This window comes from Mustela erminea, chromosome 15 (assembly GCF_009829155.1).
Source record: "Mustela erminea isolate mMusErm1 chromosome 15, mMusErm1.Pri, whole genome shotgun sequence".
Classification (NCBI taxonomy): domain Eukaryota; kingdom Metazoa; phylum Chordata; class Mammalia; order Carnivora; family Mustelidae; genus Mustela; species Mustela erminea.
In genome coordinates, this window is record NC_045628.1 from 52948622 (window position 1) to 52969516 (window position 20895).

Sequence of the window (20895 nt, forward strand, 5' to 3'; positions counted from 1 at the left end):
CCCTGTACTCCCTCTCTCCTGCCCCTCCCACCAAAAAAAAAAAAAAAAAAAAAAAAGAAGAAGAAAGAAAGAAAAAGAAAAGAAATAAAGAAAACATTCCATTGTTCATTCAACAATGAGCGCCATTTACATGCTACTCACTGTGCTCTGGACATGAGAGTTTAGCAATGAAAAGACAAGACACAAACCTTTGCTCACATAGAGTTTATGTTCCAGTAAGGAACAAATTCCAAAGGATCCATAAAAATCATTCTCCTGAATTACCCAATGAAATCATTTAATTCTTTATTTTTATTTGTGTATGTAGATATATAACTTAAGTAATATAGTATATAAAGCTTTATTCTCCTTTAAAAATAACCTTACTGCTATGGACTGAATTGTGTGCCCCCCCCCCCCAATTTAAGATGTTGAAGGTAACCCCCAGTGTGACTGCACGGGGGACAGGGCCTTTAAAGTTAAATGAGTCATAAAGGTGAAGACCTGATCTGGTGATACTTGTGCCCTTATAAGAGATATCAGAGAGCTTGTGAGTGCAAGCTCTCTCTTCTCTCTTTTTCTCCAAGACAGGCCCCAGGGTGAAACCTACCTTGCTGACACCTTGATCTTGGACTTCCCAGTCCTCCAGCCTCCCAAAGTGTTATTTTATTATGGCAGCCCAAGCACCTAACATTTATGTATGTAAAAATTTATGGGGATATACATGAAACTTTATGATATACATGAAACTTCATATATTTTATGTATTTTATTTCTCAATTAAAAAAAAAAAAGTCCCTAAAGGGATGTCTGCCTGCCTGGGTGACTCAGTTGGTTAAGGGTCTGCCTTTGGCTCGGGTGGTGATCCCCATGTCCTGGGATTGAGTCCTGTGCTGGGCTCCTTGCTCAGGAGGCAGCCTGCTTCTTCCTCTGCCTGCTGGTTTCCTTGTTTGTGCTCTCTCTGATAAATAAATAAAATCTTTAAAAAAAAATCCCTAAAGACATTTATGCTTGGTGCTATAAATACTCCTTCATCCTCCATGCTTTTTAAAAAAGAATATAATATGGTATACCTATATTTATGAATATGCAATGATGTCCACAATTCATCATCAAATGAAAGACATTGTTTAAAAAACAACAACACAGCAAACAAACAAAAAAATAAGAAGGGAGGCAGTGGGGGTGGGGGTACAAAACAAAAACAAAACCAAAAACAAAAACAACTCAGCAAACTGAGTTCCATTTAGAAACATGTGATGCATGGGACACCTGGGTGGCTGAGTTGGCAAAGCATCTGATACTTGTTCTCAGTCTAGGTCTTGACCTCAGGGTCATGAGTTGAAGCCTCATACTGGGCTCCATGCTGGGTGTGGAGACTATATAAAGACAAAAACAAAAACAAATATATGCGAAGCATATATATATAAAAGTCCAGTGGAATTACAGGTAATCCTTATTTTCTTCTTTGTAGTAGTCTGGATTTCCTAAAGTTTCATGATGAGTACTATTGTAAATAAGACAGTTATAAAAGGAAAAAAATGTATTTTATTTATTTATTTGAGAGAGAGAGCGAGAGAGCACAAGGGGAGTGGAGGGAGGGGAGAAGGAGAAAGACAAGCAGACTCCCCACTGGGCATGAGCCCAACACAGGGCTTCATCTCACTGACCCTGAGATCATGACCTGAGCCAAAATCAAGAGTCAGATGCTCAATGGACTGAGCCACCTAGGCACTTCCAAAAGGACATTCTTTAATGTTTGTTTGAAAAAGCCTTATGTGGGGCGCCTGGGTGGCTCAGTGGGTTAAAGCCTCTGCCTTCAGCTCAGGTCATGATCCCAGGGTTCTGGGATCGAGCCCTGCATTGGGCTCTCTGCTCAGCAGGTACCCTACTTCCCCCTCTCTCTCTGCCTGCCTCTCTGCCTATTTGTGATCTGTGTCTGTAAAATAAATAAATAAAATCTTTAAAAAAAAAAAAAGCCTTATGTGAGTTTTTACCATTGAATCATTTTATGAAGCTAACTTCTACTTCCAAAGAGTCTGATACATTCAAGGAAACATTCTTCTAGAGGTGGTAATAAAAAGGTCGATTCTGTGAAAGTTACAGCATTCGATCAAATTAGCGCCAAGAGCTCCTCTGTCTGAAATACTTCTCACAATAAAGTTGATCTCATAAACCTTTCTATTATGAAAGTACGCGTAATGGGCACCGACAGTTGGGTATTCCTTGAGAAACGAAATGACCTGGGTCCCTTTCCTCTGCCTTGGAGCTGACAACAAAATACTTGCAGCTGTTTTTCAGATTCATTTACAGCACACTTAGCCCAAAGTCCAAAGTGGGTGGAGAATGGGGAACTGCACCCGGGTGGCTAAAGAGATTGTTCTAGGCTACGTTGAAACCTTCGGTCCCACCTGGGAAACTTTCAGAGTCACTGAAACCAGCATGAACCCCCAGGATGCAAGCCATAAAACAGGATGGGGCAGAGCACCCCGAGCAATGCACCTTGGCTTTCGGTTCACGGGAGTTTAGGGTCTTGGTCACATCCTGAGGCATCCCACAGTGTGAAGGTTGGCGGCCATTTGGAATTCCAATCAGCTATATTTTATCACAGGAAAACGTGGAACTAGGAATTTGACAATTTAATAAAGAATTCAAGCCCTCGCTAAGGTGGAAAAGAAACAGCAAAACAAAGATGATTCTACTTGTATTCTTTTTTTTTTTTTTAAGATTTTATTTATTTATTTGACAGAGATCACAAGTAGGCAGAGAGGCAGGCAGAGAGAGAGGAGGAAGCAGGCTCCCTGCTGAGCAGAGAGCCTGATGCGGGGCTTGATCCCAGGACCCTGGGATCAGGACCTGAGCTGAAGGCAGAGGCTTAACCCACTGAGCTACCCAGGCACCCCCCCCTTTTTTTCTTTTAAGATTTTATTTATTCATTGAACAGACAGAGATCACAAGTAGGCAAAGAGGCAGGCAGAGAGAGGGGGAAGCAGATTCTACTTGTATTCTTGTAAAGTATTTCCCCTGAGAGAAGCAGAGTAGGAAGTATGAAAAGGCAGCGTTTGTTCTTTTCATATATTCATACCGGTTCTCAAATTTTTCTTAGCCTGGGAGGGGGGGTGATAAAAAATGCAAAAAATGCGCCACCTGCTGGCGTTACGGAAACTAGAGCACTCATTATTTTCAGAGAAGAGAGAGAGAAGTCAACTTACTTTTTTAATCTGAGGGTTTTGAAGGGGCGGGGGGTGGGGGGGGAAGTCGGGGTACCAGGTGGTGGGTATTATAGAGGGCACGAATTGCATGGAGCACTGGGTGTGGTGCAAAAATAATGAATACTGTTATGCTGGAAATAAAATAAATAAATAAATAAATAAATAAATAAATAAAAGAAAAGGAAAAAAAAAAAAAAAAGAGCAATAGGAGATTGTCCTCAGAACATGGACTGTCCCAAAAAGAATCCGCTTCGAATCACTATCATCAGAAATTATAGATGTATATAGAACAACAGTCTGAGGGGTATGGCTCTTGGCTTCATGCTGAAGGCAGGATGCTGGAGTTTCAGTGCAATGGCAGAAAGACTTCTCTCAAGGGGCGCCTGGGTGGCTCAGTCGGTTAAGCACCTGACTTTTGATTTCGGCTCAGTTCATGATCTCAGGGTCCTGGGATCGAGCCCTGCATTGGGCTCCCCACTCAGCACAAAGTCTGCTTGTTCCTTTCTCTCCCAAATAAGTAAATAAGTAAATGAAGACTTTTTTCAGTGTCATACTGACAGACTACTAATCCCACAAGCTGGGATCTCATCTCCATTAACAGGAATGTCAGGCCTACTGTAGGAAGTCTCCTTAGAGTTAAACGAACATTGACAAATCTATTGTAATTTAAAAATAATTAGAAAAGTAAGAGTTGGTTCCTGGAATTTCTGATTTGAGACGTAGGGCAAGTGTTGCTGATTCAAAATTTGGCCCAAACCCTCTAGGTTTTGAAAAATGTATAATGACATGTATCTATCATTATAGTATCACACAGAATATTTTCACTGCCCTGAAAATCCTCCACATAGGATTTTTTCTATTTATCCCTCCTTCCCCCAACCCCTGGCAATCACAGATCTTTTTACTGTTTCAATAGTTTCATCTTTTCTGGAACGTCATATAGTTGGAATAATGTAGTAGATGGCCTTTACAGATTGGCTTCTTTCTCTTAGTAATATGTGTTTAAGACTCTTCCATGTCTTTCATGGCTTGATGGCTCATTTCTTATTTTCTTTTAAGATTTTATTTATTTATTTGACAGACAGAGATCACAAGTAGCCAGAGAGGCAGGCAGAGAGACAGGATGGGGAAGCAGGCTCCCTGCTGAGCAGAGAGCCCAATGTGGGGCTTGATCCCAGCACCCTGGGATCATGACCTGAGCTGAAGGCAGAGGCTTTAACCCACTGAGCCACCCAGGCGCCCTCATTTCTTTTTTAGTAAACAATAATATTCCATTGTCTGGATGTACCATAGTTTATCAAAGGGTAGGATTTTTTAAAGATTTTATTTATTTGGGGTGCCTAGGTAGCTCAGTGGGTTAAAGTCTCTGCCTTCGGCTCAGGTCAAGATCTCAGGGTCCTGGGATGGGGGGCCGTATTGGGCTCTCCGCTCAGCAGGGAACCTGCTTCCCCTACACTCTCTCCGCCTGCTTGTGATCTCTATCTCTCAAATAAATAAATAAAATCTTTTCTTAAAAGATTTTATAAAAATATAAAAATATTAAAAAATCTTTTTCTAAAAGATTTTATTTAGGAGCACCTGGGTGGCTCAATGGGCTAAGCTTCTGCTTTCAGCTCAGGTCATGGTCTCAGGGTCCTGGGATCGAGCCCTGCACCGGGCTCTCTGCTCAGCAGGGAGCCTGCTTCCCTCTTTCTCTCTGCCTACTTGTGATCTCTGTCTGGAAAATAAATAAATAAATCTTTTTAAAAAATATTTTATTTATTTATTTGAGAGAGTAAGCAAGAGAGAGAAAGAACATGAGCAGGGGCAGAGGAAGAGGGAGAGAGAGAAGCAGACTCTCCTGCTGAGCAAAGAGCCTGATGCGGGGCTCGATCCCAGGACACTGGGATCATGACCTAAGCCAAAGGCATAAGTTTAACCGGCTGAGCCACCCAGGTGCCCCAAAGGCTAGCATTCTGAATCATCCACATGGATATTGGAATCACAGTAGATGGGTATTATGAGTGAAGTTGAAAGGACTGTCAGTTGGCAAATGAACAAATGAAGGAAAGTGACCAAGATGAAAAGGAAAAGAGAATGATAGAGCTGGTGGGTATAACTCAAAATAAAAATAGATGAAGTTTTATGATTTGGGAGAGGCAGTGGGATGGGAAAAAAATGCTGATTCTCCCCCACCAACACCTACGGTATGTGAGGACAGGAAGATGCAAAATGAGAGACAAGGTCCTAGGAGAAGGGTTGGGTAGCAGTTCAAACAAGGAGGAAGAGAGTATTCAGCAAAGGGGTTGAGGATGAAGCCCAGTGGAAAGTATGGCACAGAGAACAGGAGGGAAAGGAGTTTGCAGATAAAGCAGAGAGCCAAACAAACATGCATACAGCACAAGTGAGACGCCTGGTGGGGTGTAAATCTGATGATTTTTTTTTAAAGATTTTTTTTATTTGTTTATTTGAGAGAGAGAGATCACAAGTAGGCAGAGAGGCAGGCAGAGAGAGAGGGGAGAAAGCAGGCTCCCTGCCAAGCAGAGAGCCCGATGCAGGAATCGATTCCAGGACCCTGGGATCATGACCTGAGCCGAAGGCAGAGGCTTAACCCACCGAGCCACCTAGGTGCCCCTGATGATGGTTTTGAGCATAATGTTTCTGTGTTGACCCTGAGACTTTAAATGATGCCAGATCTAGACCACATCTACTATTTGTGGGCCTATCAGCAATTTGTGGCTTCTACCTAGGGTTCCAAATTGAATTTGTGATGAGGGTTTTTTGCTTGTTTTTGTGCCTTACCTAAATTTAACCTCAAGATGCATGGGAGGCATGTTTAAACCTGGATTAGGACAGAATGCCTTGAAGCAGTGGCTCTCAACTCTGGTTGTACATTACGATCATCTGGAAAGATTTTTTAAAAACCCAACTGCCACCCCACCCTAACTGAGTCATTATTTCTGGAGGTAGGACTCAGGCATCAGCTTTTGAAACGTCTTTTTTTTTTTTTTAAGAGGTGAAAACTTTTTTTAAGACTTTATTTATTTACTTGACAGAGAGAGACACAGTGAGAGAGGGAACACAAGCAGGGGGAGTAAGAGAGGGAGAGGCAGACTTCCTGCTTAGCAGGGAGCCCACAATGCGGGGCTCAGCTAGATCCCAGAACCCTGGGGCCTTGAGCTGAACACGGATGCTTAACAACTGAGCCCCCCAGGAACCCCCTTTTGAAACTTCTTAATGCGATACAAAAGTGCAGTAAGGTTGACAATCGCCTTCAGACAACTTATAATTTATAAAACATAAAATAGTAAGACAAAAGCATGAAAGAAGGACCAAGTGCTATGTAAATTCATGGAAAAGCGAGATCAGATCCACTGGAAAGACTTGGCAAGATTTTATGAAAGTCATGACATTTGAGATGAAGGATTTAAAAAAAAAAATCGGGCAGTGAAAAAACAATATCTAGTTATCAGGTTGAGCAAGAGTATGAAGTTTAGAAAATACTGGACCAGTTATAGCCATTGGTTCCCCTCCTACATAAGGTAATTGTAGGAGCAAAGAAAAATCTGGGAATAGACTAGTTCTAGACCATAGAAGCCACTGAAAGTTTTGATAAACTGACAGACCCATTTAGGTTTTTGGGTAGAAACAACATAGCGACACACCTACAAGCAACGTGCAAAATGAAATGGAGAGAAGATACTGAAAGTGAGGCACTGGTTACGAGGTTTTTGCAGTATTTAGTTCTAAGGTGGAGAGGGACTGGAAATCAGGGAAGGAAAGGAAGAAACGTGACAGATCTAGCACCTAATGACAAGACAACTGGGTGTGGGGATTAATGAAGAAGAGTCAGAGGCGATCAGAGAATTTTAACTACAAGAGTACGACCATCAACAAAAATAGGGAAGTCAGGACTTGGACTGGTTTGATGGGAAGGTTAAGTTTTTTCTTTACGTCCAAATGGAAAATCCTTGGCAGGCCTTAGATGGAGCTCTTTCACAAACAAGTGGGAATAAAGGCCAGGCCATCGAAAGAAGGCCTGAAGCTAGAGGCAGATTTCAGATCAGCTTGGTGCTAATAATAGAAGCAAAGGGAGTGGGAGGATTTATTAATTCTGCTGGTTTTCCTGGTGAGTAGCAGGTGCTCAATGAACCCATTTTATTGCTGATATTGAAAAAGAAAACAGTGTTGTCTAGACAACCAACATTAAAGAGAAGGAAGAAGAGTTGATGGAGGACCAGCAGAGTAACTGGGAAGAGAAAACCCAGGATTCTTCTCTGAGCCACCCAGGCACCCCAGAAGCCAAATCTTAAAGAGCAAGTAAGAGTTACCACTTAGCCAGAACAAACATCATTATTTTTCTTGTCCATTTCCCATAAGTAGTCAGAATGACCTTCTATTTGTTTTTAATATTTTATTTATTTATTTGACAGAGACACACAGCGAGAGAGGGAATACAAGCAGGGGGACTGGAGAGGGAGAAGCAGGCTCTCTGCTGAACAGGCAGCCCGATGTGGGGCTCGATCCCAGGACCCTGGGATCATGACCTGGGCTGAAGGCAGACTGAGCCAGCCAGTTACCTCCAGAATGACTTTTTAATTGTGTGGGTTTAAGTAGGTTTTGTGCCCAATTTGGGGCTTGAACTCATGACCTGAAGATCAAGAGTTGCATGTATGGACTGAGCCGGTGAGTCACCCTTTTATTTATTTTATTTTTTTAAATAACATTTTTTAAAGTAACATTTTTATTTAAAAAATTAAAAAATTTTAAATAAATTTATTTATTAATTTTTTAAAAGATGTTATTTGAGAAAGAACGTGTGTGCATGAGCCAGGGGGTGGGGGTGGGAGGAAGGGGTAGAGAAAGAAGGAGAGAGAGAATCTCAAGAAGACTCCATGCTGAGCACAGAGCTGGAAATTGGGCTGTATCTCCTGACCCTGATATCATGACATGAGCAGAAACCAAGAGTCGGACACTTAACTGACTGTGCCACCCAGGTGCCCAAAGAGTGATCTTTTAAAAAAATCAGATCATGGGGCGCCTGGGTGGCTCAGTGGGTTAGGCCTCTGCCTTTAGCTCAGGTCATGATCTCAGGGTCCTGGGATTGAGCCCTGCATCGGGCTCTCTGCTCAGCAGTGAGCCTGCTTCCCCTTCTCTCTCTCTGCCTGCTTGTGATCTCTCTCTCTAAAAAAAAAAAAAAAAAAAAAAAAAAAAAATCAGGTCATGCCACTTTCCTGCTTAAAGTGCTTCAAAGGCTTCCTGCTGAACTTAGGACCAAACCAAACCACATTGCCTGAGATGGCCATCCTTATAAGCTGGTCTACATTTTCAACTGAACTTTTTTTCATCTCACATACCACCCTCCAGTCACCTCCTTGAAACTGAAGTTCTTACCTTTCCCTTTTAGGCCTTGACCATGTTCATCTTGCACCTGTATTAGGGCACTTGCCTGAGGTTCCCTTCAGCTAGAATATGCTGTCCCAGCTTTTTCCTTAACTCACTTCCCCTTCTTTAGGTCTGTGCACATGTTATCACCGCCCCATCCCAAAGATCATCCCTGAGTACTTGGTTTAAAGTAGTCCTTCCCTCAATCCCCTCTGCCCTCACAGGACCTTGCTTGATTCCCTCCCAAGGACTTCCCAGTCTGGGAGGATCTTGTTGATAGCTGTGTTTTCTGTCTGTCTCCTCCCATTAGAATACAGGCTATATATCGAGGGAGAATATGCAAACATTGTGGGAGCAACTGATGAATAAAAGTTTAGGAAACGCCAGGGCAAGGGGATCAAGAGTTCCAGGGGGCCCTGGATGGCTCAGGTGGTGGGTTAAAGCCTCTGCCTTCCACTTGGGTCATGATCTCAGGGTCCTGGGATCGAGCCCCACATTGGGCTCTCTGCTTGGTGGGGAGCCTGCTTCCCACTCCCACCCCCTGCCTGCCTCTCTGCCTGCTTGTGATCTCTGTTAAATAAACAAATAAAATCTTAAAAAAAAACAAACAAAAAAAAGAGTTCCAGGGAGGAATGAAGTACGCTTGCTTTCTCCAAAACAAGAGCAAGGAAGGAAGACAAGAGTAGACACATTAGGGAATTGAGGGTATAACGCACTACGCAACCTGATGAGATCTTTTCCCATCAGCCTTTAATTACATGGTTCCGTTGGTTGTAGGACTAGCAGCTAACCATGTCAGCTAGGTCTGTAAGACATGCTCTGCATATGGGGTGGAGGACATCCTTTTCTAGATTATTTTTCCCTTGGGTCTACTAAGCTTAGCAAGAGAATCACTGGCACGCATCATATATGCAAAAAGGTCTTCATAGATGTTGTTGCTATTAATGTACCGTGTGCATAATTCTGAAGAAGGTACAACCTGTCTGAAGCACCAGGAAGCAACATCTGGTGGAGGCCAATGATGGCCCTAGCCGGGCTTCAGCATTCTTCCTGAGAGTCAGCAAACTCAGATTTACAATGCGTGTGCTTTTTTTCTTTTCCCCCCTGTGGGCTTAGAAATGATAAAGCATTATATTCTCACAACCTTGCTGTGAAAGATTACAATAATGTTATTATAACCTCATTTTCTGTTGAAAGGTAGAAATAAGATTTGCTCCAAACTAAACAGGAAGTTACTAATAAGATTATAACCACTGGCTAATGCAGGCTTTCTGACTGTGCATGCATTATATCCTTTACACACTCTAAGACTTATGCTGACAACAACCAGCAACGCTATTGGCATTCTTTTTTTTTTTTTCTTTAAAGATTTCCTTATTTGAGAGAGAGTGTAAGTGCACAGTAGGGAGGGGTAGAGGGAGAGGGAGAGAGATACCCAAGCCGACTCCCTGTTGAGCATGGAGCCCGATGCAGGGCTCGATCTCACCACCCTGTGATCATAACCTGAGCCCAAATCAAGAGTCAGACACTTAATGGATTGAACCACCCAGGAACCCACTATTGGCATTCTTTTCAAGTATTCACCTCTCCCCTCACTCCCACCCTAAATGTAGACAATATAGGTATATATGTATCACATGCTATGGTGCATGTAAGGCAGATGAGGAAAATATTAAATATGAGGGTTCATAACTACTCACTTCTCCGTGTTTGAGATTGCAGGTTTCCTTTGCACTGCTGGGAGACGCTGGAGAGGCTATGGGAAGAGGAGAAGTTGGCAATGGGTGGGAAGCTGCTGAGTGCAAATGAAGAACCAGTGAGGGGTGCCTGATTTAAGGGTGAGGCCATGGTGAAGATCCAGCAGCTACCGCAGAGAATGGGGACAGTTCGTGATTTGTAATGAGTCAGGCTGTACTAGGCCCATGGAAACTTCCATAAAAGATAAACATTACGTGCCTCCAAAATATTTACAGTTGGCACGATGCTTTTTTCCACTTTTTTTTTTCTTTTCAACTTGGCCTTTTGAAATCGGCCTCGAGGTGTGGCGGAATAGCTTGAGCCGGCTGAATGAGGTACATTCCAGAAAAGCCCATGTCCGGTGAGAGTAAAAGGATGGCGTGACCAGAGTACTGGATCTTCAGCTCTTGCCACAATTAACCCTTTGCTCCTGAGAATGTAGATAAATTGGGAGCCAAAGAATTTTCAGGGTTCAGTAAAGCATGCTGAGCAAACAGTGGGTAAGGACTATGGAAGTGGTTGGGTATAAGGGTGCTGAGAACACCCTCTGACCTGCTCCACTGTCTAGAAGACTACCACCAACCAGTTCAGGTACAGCTCAGCTAAATTCCCATGAAGCTGTCCTTGCCAATTCCTCTCTAGTCGCTTGAGGAGCCTAGGATCTGTCCAGAACACTTAGGTCCCTCTGAACCTAACCCTCTTTTAATAACAGTCCTGTCTCTATTTTATTTTTCTAATTTAAATATATATACATATATATTTATTATTATGTAATCTCTGCATCCAATGTGGGGCTCGAACTCACAACCGGGAGATCAAGAGCTATACGGTCCACCAACTGAGCCAGCTCTTCACTAAAAAAAGACCCTTGTGATACCTTCTTCCATCTCCAAACAAACTCAGGCTAGAGGGAAATTCAAGGAAGCCCCACCCCAGCTCGGATTACAGCCCATTCAGTGCAATTGCGCATCAACCGCTTAGTAGTCACACAAACAGGCACAAATGAAGATCCGGAACACGCATAAATAAGTTTATGCATCTAATATTTACATATTTCTTGATAATATACCTACCTCATATGCATGGCTATGCTTGCCATCGATGTATATGCGTGTCTTTCGAGACTCACACATTTCTATCACCAGGCTGCTTTTTAGGTACGACAGTGTCCCAGAATTGGAAGATCCTGGGTTTGACTACTGTTTCTCTCATTATTATTGGCTTATTAAGCCATGCTATTATATGGCTTGTATGAAGGGGAACCTTCTGAGGAGAAAGGGTAGGTAGACTTGGAGACTCAGTGGTCCCCATGAAACCACCACAGTTTTCACCGCCAAGGTCAGGTGTTCTAAGCTGCTGGCAGTATGTTTTTCCCCCTAACATTTCAAACATGCTTTCCCGTTAGACCATTTCAAGGCCCGTCCAAGGACCTCACCTACGCTGGGCATGTCTGTGTTTTGGGTAGTCACCGAAAAGAGAAGCCTTCTCTCCAAGTCTAGAAGGAAAACAAGTTCGTCCTGAACGGAGAGTTTTTTTTTTTTTTTAAGATTTTATTTATTTATTTGACAGAGAGAGAGATCACAAGTAGGCAGAGAGTCAGGCAGAGAGAGAGAGAGAAGCAGGCTCCCGCTGAGCAAAGAGCCCGATGCGGGGCTTGATCCCAGGACACTGAGATCATGACCTGAGCCGAAGGCAGCGGCTTAATCCACTGAGCCACCCAGGCGCCCCTGAACGGAGAGTTTACTCGGAGCCAGCACCGCTTAAGTTCCCGAGTGCAGAGAAATCAAAAAGGTCTGACTCACATTCCGGTGGCCCGCAAGCCCAGCAATCAGGGCACGGCACAGCCAGTGACCTACGCGGGGTGCCGGGGCGCGGGTGGCCGAAACGACCTAGCCCGGCGCTCACCGCGCCCCCCGCCGCCTCCCGCCGCGAGGCGCCTGGCGCAGGCGCACACCGCCCCGCTCGAGGGGACGGGCCCCGGCTGCCATCTTGCTGCGCGCGGGAGCCGCGGCCGCTCGGCGGGCCGCAGGGCGGGAGTCGACACGGGCCGGTCCAGGTCCCCTTCCCTTTCCATCGCGAGCCCTGCCCAGCGGCCTGCCCGGCCCCCACTCCAGGTCATGAACTGACCCACCGCCCGCTGCCCGACTCTTCGCAGCGGCGCGCCCCCGCGAAACGCGGCGCCCGGGTGCCGGTCCTCCCCGCCGGCCGCGATGCCGAACGTGCAGCTGCCGCCCAAGGAGAGCAACCTTTTCAAGCGCATCCTGGTGAGTGGCGGAGGCCGCGCTCCCGACCCGGCCCGGTGCGGCGAGCGGTCTGGCGGCGGCGCCTGCGCGCGCTGGGCTGGCCCCGGGCTCCGTTCTTTGTTTACCTCCGCGCCGCGGCGACCTGACTGACTGCCCGCCTTGGCCGGCCGCTGCTCCGCGCGCTTCGTCCCCTGCTGCCGCTCGCCGCGCCGCCGCCGCTCTCCGCAGTCCCTCCGGGCCCGGGCGCGTGGGCCCGGGAGGTGGCCCCGGTGGCCTCCGCGGCCCCCTGCGGCCGGACTCGCGACCTCTGCACCCCTCCTTCCCCCGAACTCCCGTGTGTTCCTTTCCCCTCGGCCGGGTGTTCACTCACTGCTTCGTGCTTAACCCATTGCACCGCGCACGCCGATACCTGCTGAAGATGGGGCGATCCTAGGGCGGAGCGGGGCTCCGGCTTACACCGGGGATAGGAAAAGCAAACCCGGGGAAGCCGAGCCTCCCTTCGCCAGAGTTTGCATGTTTCTGGTGTACGGTACTTACCCTCTTTAGGGAGCGAATAAGCGACTGGAACTGCTTTTCCAAGTTACAAAGTCGAACGCAGATAGCTCTTGGGTCGCTTCGAGCTCGTTCAGGCCCGGACTCGGCAAAGTCGAGCGGGCTGGCTGATTTCATTTTGCAGGGGCGCCTTTACTTTGTCTCCAAGCAGAAACCCGAGTAACGACCTCGTAGAGATGACCAATACCGGCCTGAAGAGTTTTCTGTAGGTTTCGTGCCACTGTCCCGGGTGCCTTCCCTCGCTTTCTAGGTTTCGTTCTTCCAGGAGGAGAGGCGACATGCCTTCGCTTTTCTCAGCACACATGGAGACTGTGGATTTTAAACTGCTGTTGTGCATAGTGTATTTTCTAGGGCGTCATTTCATCTGAGTATAAGCGGGAATTCATTATTTAGAGCTTGTGTTGGTTATATGACTATATGCTTACCTTTACTATAAATAAAATAACTAAGTTTAGAATAGTTTTAAGTATTATCAATGGTAGGTAGGAATTCATAGCAGCTCTTCTGTTTCAAGCCAGTAGAAACTTTATGCTTCTTCAAAATGTTAAAAAGATACACAGTAGATGGGATTAACATTTTAAGTTTAATTTTATGTGATACTTAGTGTTGAGCAAATAATGAGAGACAAATGTAAAACACAAAAATTTCAAATTAAAGCATTGTGGCAGATTGCTTCATTGGGCTGTGTGTGTGTGTGTGTGTGTATAATTTTTTTTTTAAGATTTTATTTATTTGACAGAAGGAGATCACAGGCAGAGAGGCAGGCAGAGAGAGAGAGAGGGAAGCAGGCTCCCCAGCGGGCAGAGAACCCGATGCGGGGCTCCATCCCAGGACCCTGAGACCATGACCTGAGCCGAAGGCAGAGACTTTGACCCACTGAGCCACCCAGGCGCCTCTTTTTTTTTTATTTTAGTTTTGTTTTTTCCATACCTCTCTTTTTTCATAGGGTTGGTTTGGAGAAGTGAACGTTTTGCCCCTTTCAGGCTCATCTGTAAGTTGTTGGTTGGATTTAAGTACATTTGGCTTATCCCTAAAGGATGACAGAAAACTTATTTTTCACTCTATTTGGGTATTTTCTAGTTTAAATCATGTTATTGGTAGATTATTTAAAAAACAATTACATGATTTATTATACTCTAGTTACAGAAAGTTACGGCTGCTGCTGAGTTAACTTTATCCCTACATAAATTGGGACATGCTAAATACGTTTTTCTCTGGTTATCTAATGTTTATCATAAGGGTACATGAATTTAGGAGGTGCTGCAAAAGTGCATGATCCTAGCATCTCACAGTTGCAACAAATGTGGGTAGAATTTTGCTACCATAATTCCCTGACAGAGCCTCTTCATTAAAATTATTTTTCAAGTTTGGTTGGTGGACCAAAGTGCTCTGCCACCAACAGTAAAAATTTTATTTTATTTTACTTGAGAGAGCTTGCTCTCTCCTGTGCATGAGTGCAGGGGGATTGAAGGGTTGTGGGGGAGATGAACAGGGATCCCAAGATGCAGGGCTCCATCCCAGAACCCTGAGATCATGACCTGAGCTGAAGGCAGATTCTTAACTGACTGAGCCACCCAGGCGCTCCCCCAACAGCAGATTTTTTTAAATGAATTATGAATGTACTTAAACACATCCATACAGATTTAGTAGCTAGCTTATTACATGTTATGGGCTTGTGCATGCCTGTCTTATTCCCCAAACTGGCTATTAGCTTTAGGTTTTTTGAATTTTGGAGTTGCTCCGTGCTTTCTTTGAGAATGAAACAACCAAACCAGGGAGTGGTAAGTGACTAAGTGTCTAAGGTTCTCTGTCTGGTAAGTAACAAAGTTGAAAGTAGAATCTATCTTTTGTACTTAGTATAACTTAACACTTATCTTTAACCTGTGTGCTTGGATGTTAGGGACGGACAACATGGTTTGAATTATGGCTCTGACACTAGCTCTGTAAACTCAGTAACTGTGTGCCTCACTGTCTCCATCTGAAATGACAATAACCTGTATTTCATAGGCTTTCCTGGGATTTAAATGAGGATTAAGTGACTGGTGCCTGACTCTAGTAAATGCTTCCAAAAAGTGTTAACTATTATTATTACTGTTATTGGTAGTATGATTACTAGTATTTCTAGATCACTTGGTAAGTCAGAAAGAAACTATATTTCTCTTTTACTGTTTGCCAGTGGTTCCTTCTGCTTCTGTTTTTCTTCTTGTCATTTGTCAGATGAACTCCTGTAGTCAACACTATTTTTAATTTTTTATTTTATTTTTAAAGATTTTATTTGAGAGAAGGTGAGCAAGAGAGAGAGTGTACAAGCGAGGGATGGGGAAGGTGCAGAGGGAGAGGGACAAGCAGACTCCTTATTGACTAGGGAGCAGGACCATGAGGTCATAACCTGAGCTGAAGGCAGATGCTTAACTGACTAAGCCATCCAGGTGCCCATTTATTTTTATCTTAAATATTTTAGGAATAGGTAATATATTCACATGGTTTGGAATTCAGGTTTCTCTCCCATTGTTGTCTCCCACCTACTAGGTTCCCTTCCTTAGATGCAACCAAGAAGCCTCCTTTTTTTTTTTTTTTTTTGGACAGAGAGAGAACACAGGCAGGGGGGATAGTGGGAGAGGGAGAAGCAGGCCTTCTGCTGAGCAGGGAGCCCCATGCATGGCTCGGTCCCTGGACCCTGGGATCATGAACTGAGCTGAAGGCAGAGACTTAACCACTGAGCCACCCAGGTGCCCCTAAACATTTTTTTCTATGAACCCTTTTCTAATTCTCCCCTCCCCATCCCACCCTTGCTGCAAAGATTAACCACTTCCTCCTTCTTTGTTGGTACTGTTTTGCTTTGAACCTAGGAGACTATTTTTTTGAGCAGTCCTAATTTGTGTAGACCCTGAGGATGCAGCAATGTTTCCAATAGAGCTCATCTCTGTTCTCATGGAGTTCTTACAGTATGGTGAGGAAGATAGACACTGAATAAGTAATCAGATATGAATTTCGGAGAATGATAGTGCTGTGCAGAAAATGGAGTGATATGATAGAGAATATGTGTGTTGGGGTGGGAGGCTGGCAGTACTAGATAGAGTGGTCAGGCAGGTGACACGTGAAATTCTGCTGGTAAGAAGATCTGGGGAAGAACATTTCAAGTAGAAGGAACACATGTGCCGAGGCCCTGATGTGAGCACAAACTTGGCATGTTGACTACTAGAAAGAAAACCCACGTCAACGTAAGTGGGAGGGTAGGTGGAAGATGATGAGATGTTCTTGTGATCAATGGCTGTGGTGGACAGGTGCTGATTACTTAGCCTGGCTGGTGGTGTTTAGGAAGAAAGGTGTTGCTTATACTTGTATTAAACTAGTGTGGAAAGATAGGGTTTTTGGAATCAGACCAGAGTTTGCAAGTAGGCTGAGCTATTTATAAACACATTTTATGAACTCTTAAATTTCACTTTCTACATCTGTAGGGAGGAGATGACAACACCTACCTTGAGGGATACCTATGAGATATATAACAGGGTTTATCTGGATATGTAGTAGTTGCTGTGTGTGTGTGTGTGTGTGTGTGTGTGTATACACCTTGGTTTCATTCTTGAAGTAGCAAAAACATAGTGCAGTTTTTAGTGTTTTTCTATGTTGTTATCACGTAATTTTTGCTTTTGAATTTTGAATTTTAAAAAGTTGTAGCAGTACTGGCTGACAATTAAATTTCCTATTTGTTAAGCGGGTTTTTTCCCTTTTTTCCTATAAATGTGAAAATAGTCATACTAGAACAACTTGGCAAGAAGTAGGTAACGAAAATATACGTCACGTTGTAAGTGATAAAAATTGACACAACACCTTCCCATCACATATATTTTAGATCTAATTTTGGATCTTGAATTTAGAATTTATATAATGCAAAAAAAAGTTGCACCCTATATATTCATTTTATTAAATAATTTTTGTTCATATTTCTTTACAGAAATGCTATGAACAGAAGCAGTACAAAAATGGTCTCAAGTTTTGCAAGATGATTCTTTCGAATCCAAAATTTGCTGAACATGGAGGTATTGTCTCATCTGGGAGAGACTGCTTATTGGAGTATATTACAGTACTTTTAGAGATCTCATTTCATCTATTACTTTGGGTAGAACTTAAGTTTATGCTTTGATTTCTTATGTATGAAATGAAGACAACATTTGCAGTATAGAAGTAGTATGAAGATACAGTCACATGTATTTTATTCTCTGGTAAATGTCATTCTTACATATCTGCTGACCTTTATAAATAAATTAGGTACTATCGATTTACCATTGGATTGTTTATCTTGAGCTGTTTTCTAGCGCTGGTGTTACTCGGTCTATATTTGCTTGTCTCATCCCTTTTCACTGGTGACCGGTGCTTGTTTGAAGGACAGATAAGATCAGACACGCTAGTTGCGGTCCTCCAGTGGAGCACCGCCAGTTAGGGTCTCTGAATATTAGACGTGGGTAATTCTTGAGACCATCTTATTCGGAAAGTAGGCTGATCTTGCTCAGCTTTCAACTAACATTTAAAACATTCTTTGAAGGAAATGGAAAGAAGTCTTTGGTTCGTAAAGCTGGAGAAACATAAAGTTTATTTTCATTTTTTTCCTCTACGGAACCCTTATCCACATGGCAGCTTGTAGGGAAGTTCACTGTGTGGAAACAGATAAATGAAGATGTTTATAGGGGCCTGAACTGCTGGATCACCATGTTCTGAGAACCATAGTCCACAGAGATCATTTGAATAACCATTGTTCTTGTCTCATTCTTGTGGACATATTCAGAGAATTATTTCACTGTAAGCCATCTTTCATTAGCTGCCTTAAATATATTTTTGGGTTACCACTCCCTCAGTTCAGTGTTACACTTTTGGAATGCAAACTGAAGTTAATTAGCCTAACCAGAGTTAGTTGTAATAAACTTACTGCCAAAAATAAGGTGTGTTTTCCAATATTAAATACGCTGAATTTTACATCTCTTTGCTAAGGTAGATTGTTTTTGTGGGATGTGAATTGGAGGATGATTAGAATTGACCTTGGCTGAAAGCTCTGGAGTTACTGCCGTAGGTTTAACACGGCAGAACTTGGGGGCCCACTTTATTGTGTTTTCTCAGCTGAATCATCTCAGACCCTCTGTATAGTCTTATAAAGGGCAGAAGGTATTTGAGGAACTCAGTCCCAGCCTCAGGGATTTCAGAAAAGGACCCAGGCTATGCTTTAATAAATACTTAAATATAGTTTTACTTTCTGTGTTTGGACAGAAATTTTAACTATGTGATTAAAAAGACAAATAGGACAAGCATTGGCAGATATATTAAAATAGTAGTAAGAGCTTAAAAAAAATAGTGCTAAGAGAATAATTTGAAATTTTCGTGTGTAAACAGAGGTTAAAAAATATCTTTCAGAGACTTTGGCTATGAAAGGATTGACATTGAACTGTTTAGGAAAAAAAGAAGAAGCGTATGAATTTGTTCGTAAAGGACTTCGTAATGATGTCAAGAGCCATGTCTGTATCCTTTTGCAATAATTGAATTTTATTATTTCATTTATTTTCCACTTAGTAGGGTTTTCTAATTCAGGAAAAAAACAGACCTTTACTATGGAAAATTTTGTATAGAAGAGAGAATTTAATGAACACTGTGTACCATTACTCAGCTTCCATAATTATCAACATTTTCTTTGTTTCTTCTGTTCCCTACCCCTTGTTTATTTATTGCAGTAGTTGAAAGAGAATTCTTGCACTTTTTTACTTCAGCTCTGCTTTGTGTGAGGGAAAAGTAACTGATCTGCGACTTGAAACCCAATTTTTTCTCACATATCCATAAACCGATAACTTCCCTGTCATTCCAGATGAATTACTTGTATAGTGAATTTAAGTTCCTTAAACTTTGTTGTAGACAAGAAAAATTCTGGGAAAAAAACCCCGTTTTAAAGCAGATATGATATTGGTTCTTTAGTGGGGTTTCTGGTACACAGGGACATAGCTGTTACTCCACTAGATACTTAACCATTTTTTTTTTTCATTGACTGGTGTCTCAGTTTGTGAGAAAACAAAAATACTTTTTCAAAGATAGGTCATCGGAATTGATTTCCATTTTCGTTTTGCCTATCTGTATGCTTGTTTGCCGTCTTTTCACATGTTGCCCTTATCTTAATATTTTACATTTTATTCATCTAGCTGTTGGCCAGTATTGAACATCAATAGTCTAGATAGTGTTTTCACATATTTAGCTTAGGATTCTCTCGAAATACTAAATATGTACTTATCTCAGCATTTACCCCAGAAAGAGGAGAGAGGGCATGTAAATATGATAGTTTTTTTGGCTCCAAGATATGCTGAGACCTTAATTTACAATAGATAAAAACTTAATTTTTGTGCTTTTTAGTATCACTAGTAAATTAACTGAGGATTAACATGTTTTAGAATTGATTGAATATAAACTAGTTTGAAGAGATAATTACAATTTTTGTATAAATAGAAATGAAGAATAAGTGACTGAGGTGCTGGGGTGGGAAAGTGAGGGGGTGAAGGGTAGGGAGTGTGAAGAATTTTCCCAAGAATTTTATGAGGTAATGTAAACATAACAGAAAATTCCAAACATATGTATGTAGAGGGCGTAGAATGATGCACCCACTCCTCCATGTGCCCATCACTGAACTTCATATAATAGTTGTAAGTCAGGGCTAATCTGGTTTCATCTTTTACCACCCCCTTGCTGTCCCCCTTTCTCTGACCCCAGATTATTCTGAAGTAAGTCCCAGACAACATAACATATCCTTAAGGCAAGCTTTATGTTAGCTATGTAGCATAATATATTCTAGTGTCCTTGAATGTCTCTATTTCCTTAACTTAGTAGGTTGGCATGTGTATGGACTCTTGCAGCGTTCTGATAAGAAGTATGATGAAGCTATTAAGTGTTATCGAAATGCCCTCAAGTTAGATAAAGATAATCTGCAAATTTTGAGGGATCTCTCCCTGTTGCAGATCCAAATGAGGGACCTTGAAGGCTATCGAGTAAGTACTTAGTTTTAAGTGTTGTTTTTACAATAGGCATAATTTTAAAATGAGGAAGTTCAGAATGAGGTGAGCATAGGCTGAAATTATGTAGATTTGATTGTTCATTATAGTCTGGAGTAGAAGGGGAAAGTCACCTGAGACCTTCTTCCCCAATAATAATTTTAAGAAATGCATCCTTGGGGGCGCCTGGGTGGCTCAGTGGGTTAAAGCCTCTGCCTTCAACTAGGTCATGATCCTAGGGTCCTGGGATCCAGCCCCGCTTTCGGCTCTCTGCTCAGCAGGGAGCCTGCTTCCCTCCTCTCCCTCTGCCTGCTTCTCTGCCTACTTGTGATCTCTCTCTGTCGAATAAAGAAATAAAATCTAAAAAAAATGCATCCTTGATCACTAAAAAACAGGGAAACTACGTGTGTTCATTTAATGCTTTTTTAACAACTAGATTATCTCCTATGTGTAAATACTGTACTAGATTCTTTGTGGGCTTGACATTTACAGATTTGGTAAAAAGAACTTTATTTTTTTATTTTTTAAAGAGTTTATTTATTCATTTGACAGACAGGGATCACAAGTAGGCAGAGAAGCAGGCAGAGAGAGAGGGGAAGAGAAGCAGGCTCCCTGCTGAGCAGAGAGCCCGAAGCGGGGCTGAATCCCAGGACCCTGAGATCATGACCTGAGCCAAAGGCAGAGGCTTTAACCCACTGAGCCACCCAGGCGCCCCATAAATAGAACTTTTATAATTGAAATCTAAATGTAGGGATTAATTAGTTTTCTCTGTTATGGGTTAGTAAATATAAA

At 42.8% G+C, this 20895-nt stretch overlaps 2 protein-coding genes across 5 annotated transcripts in view; one reads left to right on the top strand and one right to left on the bottom strand.

Annotated features, from left to right (window-relative positions):
- The window catches only part of MTRF1 (mitochondrial translation release factor 1), a 63546-nt gene extending 50210 nt beyond the window's left edge, over positions 1–13336 (bottom strand). Inside the window, exon 1 of the mRNA XM_032314364.1 lies at positions 13073–13336. Coding sequence (XP_032170255.1) covers positions 13073–13204 — 132 coding nt within the window. The 5' untranslated portion in view covers positions 13205–13336. The remainder of the gene's footprint in view (positions 1–13072) is intronic.
- The window catches only part of NAA16 (N-alpha-acetyltransferase 16, NatA auxiliary subunit), a 64795-nt gene continuing 56349 nt past the window's right edge, over positions 12450–20895 (top strand). For 3 of the 4 annotated variants that reach the window (XM_032314359.1, XM_032314360.1, XM_032314361.1), the window contains exons 1-4: positions 12450–12556; positions 17043–17127; positions 18491–18595; positions 19943–20100. In XM_032314359.1, coding sequence (XP_032170250.1) covers positions 12503–12556; positions 17043–17127; positions 18491–18595; positions 19943–20100 — 402 coding nt within the window. In that variant the 5' untranslated portion in view covers positions 12450–12502. Of the gene's footprint in view, positions 12557–17041; positions 17128–18490; positions 18596–19942; positions 20101–20895 lie in introns of those variants that run through there. The other variant, XM_032314362.1, reaches the window with a different exon arrangement.